Source organism: Trachurus trachurus (assembly GCF_905171665.1).
Source record: "Trachurus trachurus genome assembly, chromosome: 9".
Lineage (NCBI taxonomy): Eukaryota > Metazoa > Chordata > Actinopteri > Carangiformes > Carangidae > Trachurus > Trachurus trachurus.
Window position 1 is genome coordinate 20558617 of NC_139895.1, and position 6000 is coordinate 20564616.

Consider the following 6000-nt stretch of genomic DNA (forward strand, 5'->3'; position numbering starts at 1 on the left):
CTGTAATGCCAACTGGATTTTAAATGCCTTTGCTGTGGGCTGCTCTCTTCCCTCAGGCTTCCTTGTTATCATGCATCCCAGCCAAATGTTTATGCCTGAGGTGAAGACCTTGTACAATGGCATCCTGGCTGATGCTTCCTCCTCCATCAACCTCAAAATCCAGATCCTCAAAAACCTCCAAACGTACCTTCAGGAGGAGGACACTCGGATGCAGGAAGCAGACAGAGAATGTAAGTAAAGCTGCGGTTGTTGCTGAACATCAACAGCTTTTTGATCAAGCAGTGTTTCATGCATTGCTGCAAAATGTTGGTGTGCAGAAAGTACTTTCTTGTGTCAATTTTTATATTTATTGTGATAGAATGAAATGAATGGACAGTCAACACATGGTGTTTTGCGTCCTTGCAGGGAAGAAACTGTCCAAACAGGAGGATCTGAAGGAGATGGGCGACATCTCTTCAGGGATGAGCAGCTCCATTATGCAGCTTTATCTAAAACAAGTGTTGGAGGCGTTCTTCCACACCCAGTCCAGTGTACGGCACTTTGCTCTCAACGTCATAGCTCTCACGCTCAACCAGGGTCTCATTCATCCTGTACAGGTAAGACCTAATTACTCACACACACACATTTCCAGCTCAGGTAATTGATAGACAAGTCCTCTTTTAATGACATGTCTTTGTCTTAGAATTTGGTTTTATAGATATGGGCTTATCATGTCCATTTTACCCCTAACCTCAATTTTCCATCTGAAAATAGTTTGTAAGCAACTAGACGCCTAATAATAGCTCTCATGCTATTAGAGCTTCTAAACTCATGTGTGCTAGTATTGTGAAATCTTCATTTGCTTCCACTTAAATATATAATGCATGTGAACATGACATCATTTTCATTCTGTTTGTGCAGTGCGTACCCTACCTCATTGCAATGGGAACAGACCCAGAGCCCAGCATGAGGAACAAAGCTGACCAGCAGCTGGTGGAGATTGACAAGAAGTACACAGGTTTCATCCATGTGAGTTGGTGTTGATTGTTTGCGAGTCTCAATGTTATTCTCAGTTATTTTTAGATTTTGATGTGGTTATTTTGAGATATACAGTATTACTTGATAAATGTCTTTTTTCTTGTTGACTTTTGAACTTTTGTAGTACTGTTAGATGTAGTGTAATTGTAGTCCTACTATTACTTACGCACATGCCCATTGCAACAGCTGCTCAACAGTTGTCTAAATTGCCAGGTTTGTAACACATCTCTTTTGAACATGTTCTTTTAAAGATGAAGGCAGTTGCTGGGATGAAGATGTCATACAACTTGCAGCAGGCCATCGAAATGTCTCGTAAACGCATCATCAGAGGTTTCAGACAGGACGAGACGCACTCGGCACTCTGCTCCCACCTCTTCACCATGATCCGGAGCAACCGCCAGCACCGCAGGGCTTTCCTCATCTCACTGCTCAGCCTCTTTGATGACAGTTCTGTGAGTGAACCTGTACTCATCTTAACACACATTTGCACCACTCAGTCTAAAGTGGTATACCCTGATTGCCTGTGTGCCAAGTCTAAATATACTTCATGTTTGTAACACTTATGCCAAGAGTATATTTTGCTAGAAATATTTATTAGTGCTTTATACAGCAACATACAGGATACAGACAACATCAATGATTTTATAGCAGTGTTTTTTTAATATATATACAGTATACAGTTATGTTCATAATAATAGCAGTGTGTTTAAAAAGGTGAGTAAACCTCAAAATTCTTCAAATAAATTGTATTTTAAGGAACACAACTGCATTGGGGACACTGCACATTCTATTTCAAACCAAGAAAATTGGAAAAAGTAATTTAATTTGAAAATATTTTACAGAAAGTCAAGAAATATAATGTTCAAAAAAATAGCAGTGTTGACATCTTTTTTTACACACTTGCTGGTGTGTTTGGGGTCATTTCCTCTTCAGTATACGGCAACATGACTACTTCCAGTATTCTGGTGTACTCAAACTGATCCATGATCCCTGGTATGCGATAAATAGGACCAATACCATAGTACGAGAAACATCCCCATATCATGATGCTTGCACCACCATGCTTGTGGGGGGGTGGGGGTCTTCACTGTGTACTGTGGCTTGAATTCAGTGTTTGCAGGACGTCTGACAAACTGTCTGTGGCCTTTAGACCCAAAAAGAACAATCTTACTCTCATCAGTCCACAAAATATTACGCCATTTCTTTTTAGGCCAGTCAATGTTGGCAAATTGTAACCGCTTCATTACATGTATTTTTTTTAACAATGGGACTTTGCAGGGGCTTCTTGGTGGTAGCTTGGCTTCACATAGACGTTGTCTGATTGTTACAGTACTCACAGGCAATCTTAGATCTTCTTTGATACTCCTGGAGCTGATCATTGGCTGAGCCTTTGCCATTTTGGTTATTCTCCGATCCCTTCGAATAGTCGTTTTTCTTTTTCTTCCTCGCCTTTCTGGTTTTGGCTGCCATTTTAAAGCGTTTGATATCATTTTAGCTGAACAGCCTATCATTTTCTGCACTTCTTTATAGGTTTTCCCCTCTTTTATTAATTTCTTAATCAAAGAATGCTCTTCTTCTTAACAGTGTCTTGAACAACCCATTTTACTCTGTTTTTCAAGGACAAATGCACAGCCAGCATATGCAGCATCAGTTGCCTTGATCCTTGAATAAGGGCCACCTGTTTAACACCTATTTTTTTTCACATAATCAATGACCTCAATAATTGAACCTGGCACTGCTATTTTTTTGAACACGCCACAGAATCAGCAGCATGCACGTCATGCCTGTTGGGTCTGTTGGTTTTCTATACCTTTACTAAACCTTCTAGAAAAAGTTGAAAAAAAATATATTGTATGAATAGATTCAATTCTTATCAGCAAACTCAGCAATATTAGTTATATCATGTGAGTATCAGCCATCTACTTTCAACTTTCCTATGTTCTCTTTCTTTCTGCAGAAGTCGGAAGTGAACATGCTGCTGTTTGTCGCGGACAACCTCGCCTGTTTCCCATACCAGAGCCAGGAGGAGCCTCTCTTCATCATGCACCACATAGACATCACATTGTCTGTTTCTGGCAGCAACTTGTTGCAAACCTTCAAAGAGGTAACTGCGCTTTTGAGAGTAGCATGTGTATATATATTTTTTTATTTGTGTTGTGTGTTAGCTGAAGAAAAATGGGGCTGGAGAAAGTGCAAAATATTATCATGGATAGAATTTTATTCTTTGTTTCTTTCTGCTTAGCTTCTGTTAAAAGAACCAAGGCGCAAGGAGAAGAAAGTAAAGAAGGAATGGAAGCACACATCAGATGGGGAGGACGAGGAGGAGAAGATGAACTGTGATTCCCCCAGGAGCAACGATGAAGAAAACATCAACAGCGATGACGAGGATGTGGTACGTCGGCCCAAAAAGGCCAGAAAACCTGTTGCTGCCGAGAGCTCGGAGTCGGAGTCCGATCTGGAGGACTTGGATGTAGAGGATGCTGAAAAAGTAATGAGGCTCCTCCCAGACAACCCCGGGAGTCTCTTGGATTTCGCTAATGCCGTTCAGGGCATCCTGTTGCTGCTGGTGCTCAAACAGCATCTGAAGAACCAATACGGATTCTCTGACGGGTAAAATCAACACAACTTTGTTTCTGTACAGATTATATTCAATGTAATGTTTTCATTTTTCAGTATGAATTACTTCTACCTCTTCAGACATTCACCTTTGTTTGAAAGTCCACGTCCACTTAAACCGACATTGTTTTATCTTCCAACAGTAAAATCCAGAAGTACTCTCCAACAGAGTCAGCCAAGGTGTACGATAAGGCGGTGAACAGAAAAAGCACCATTCACTTCCACCCACGACAAACCATTGACTTCATCTCCAACAACATGGCTCATGCCTCACTGACGGACGATGTCAAGAAGCGGATAGTAAGACAGTACCTAGATGTAAGTACTGAAGCAGGTGTCAGACGTCACTGCCAGTGTTTTTCTTTACACAGATTCAGTTATTCTTATCTCTCTCTCTTGTCTTTTCTCCAGTAACATGTGGTTTCAAATTACTTCCAAATAGTTTTCTTTACTCCTGAACTTAGATTTAATTGATGAAATATGAACTACAAAAAAAAAAGGCTCATCTGCCTGGAGAACTTAGTGAGAGTTTTTTTTTTTTTTTTTTTACACTTCTGTTTCATTTGTCTGAAGTGCATGGCAGCCTGACATAAACTTAATTTGTCAGACTTCACTTGGTCATGATGACCTTTACTCCTCTGTCATGGATGAGATTAATGTACCTTTGGTTTTCATTAAGGGTTCTCCCCTTTAATCATTCATTCAGTATCATTCAATACTGATTAATTTGCAGTGATTATCCCAACATTGTTCTTTTAGTAGATGTTGGCGTCTCTGAACTCGTTTCTTGTCTTTTAACACGACACAGTTCAAGGTTTTGATGGAACATCTGGATCCAGATGAGGAGGACGAGGAGGGAGAAGCGTCTGCCAGCGCCAACATCAGAAACAAAGCCATAAACGCCCTACTGGGAGGCTTGGGCCCCATGTCAGGACCCAGCCCACGAAATCAGGCAGGACCAGAGACAGATGACGATGATAGTGAGGGTGACGAACGGACTCCAGGGGTGAGACAGCCGCACGGATACACACAAACTCCTAATACAACAGAATCTAACAATGTGAGAAAATATTCACACCTTTTTTCTTTCTTTTTTTCTTCTATCCTCCTTGCAGTCCTCTCGAAGGTCAAGGCGAGCTGGTGACTCCTCGGACCCCGGCCGTATGAGTGAGCAAGTGGAGTCCATGGATGTGATCGCCCTTTGCTGCCCCAAATACAAGGACCGGCCGCAGATAGCTCGAGTCATCAACAGGACCTCCAGCGGATACAGCATCCACTGGATGGCCGGCTCCTACTCGGGGCCCTGGGCAGAGGCCAAGAAACGTGACGGCCGCAAACAGGTGCCTTGGGTGGACACTATTAAGGAGTCGGACATCATTTACAAGAAGATTGCCTTGACCAGCAACCACAAACTGAGCAACAAAGTAGTACAGACTTTACGCTCAATGTATGCAGCGCGGGACGGAGGGGCTAGCTAATGGCTCCTGTGTGGTGGTGCCCCCCCCCCTTCCCCCTCCCTTTTTTTTTGTTTTGTTTTTTGTTTTTGGATCCCCCTGCTCCATTTCTACTTTATCAGAATCTTCGTTTTCCCTGCTCCTGCGCCTCCTCCTCAACCTGCCACCTCCAACGACACAGCCAAACTTCACTGGATTCCTACCCTCCTCCTCTCCTTCCTCATTTTTGTAAGAAAACACAAGAGGGCAAGAATATTTGACACTACATACTTTTACATGAGTTATTCTTGCAAAAATGACACAAAACAAGACTTATTATATTAGAGGGACTGCTCATGTTTTGTTTGTGTACAAGTTCCGAGGATAGAGTCCAGAAGGCATTAAAGGAATAATTCACCCAAATTATCCCTTAAAAAGGCTATCAGAAAAGAGACCTGGAGGGAAATGTTTTGTCAACATTGTTGTGGGAGCTCCTTCGCTGTTGTGCAGCAGATTCTAGTCGCTCATTTCTACTCCCACTGTATCATAGTTTAACACGACAAAAAACTAAAATGTTTATATCTCTGAAGACAAAAAAGCTGTAAAAAAAAGAATAAAACCTTAAGTGAATGTTGGAAATTAGTCTTTTTGATGTTCTTATTAAAGTGTTTTTGGAGTTTATTATACTACTAGCACCCTGATGGTTTTTCCTTTTAGCTTTTAGATATTTGAAAGAAAAAGAAAAAGAACAAAAAAATAAGAATTTTTATTTTTGTTCACTTTTATTTGTCCATGCTGTACAATGGCAGAGTCCTCTGAATATAATTTATTCTATTTCGAACTACGCATGCAGTATATGTGGCCTATTGCAGGAGGATATTTTGTAAATGTAGATTTTGTTGTATTAGGTCACCCTAGTAATAAGAGGAAAAGG

General features: G+C 41.2%; 1 protein-coding gene across 2 annotated transcripts in view; it reads left to right on the top strand.

The window, feature by feature from the left end:
* Positions 1-6000, top strand: part of nipbla (NIPBL cohesin loading factor a) — a 28901-nt gene extending 22901 nt beyond the window's left edge. For both annotated transcript variants that reach the window (XM_083979390.1, XM_083979391.1), the window contains exons 41-49: positions 57-230; positions 406-596; positions 901-1008; positions 1269-1469; positions 2975-3121; positions 3260-3627; positions 3777-3951; positions 4442-4639; positions 4749-6000. In XM_083979390.1, the coding sequence (XP_083835516.1) occupies positions 57-230; positions 406-596; positions 901-1008; positions 1269-1469; positions 2975-3121; positions 3260-3627; positions 3777-3951; positions 4442-4639; positions 4749-5111 (1925 nt within the window). In that variant the 3' untranslated portion in view covers positions 5112-6000. The remainder of the gene's footprint in view (positions 1-56; positions 231-405; positions 597-900; positions 1009-1268; positions 1470-2974; positions 3122-3259; positions 3628-3776; positions 3952-4441; positions 4640-4748) is intronic.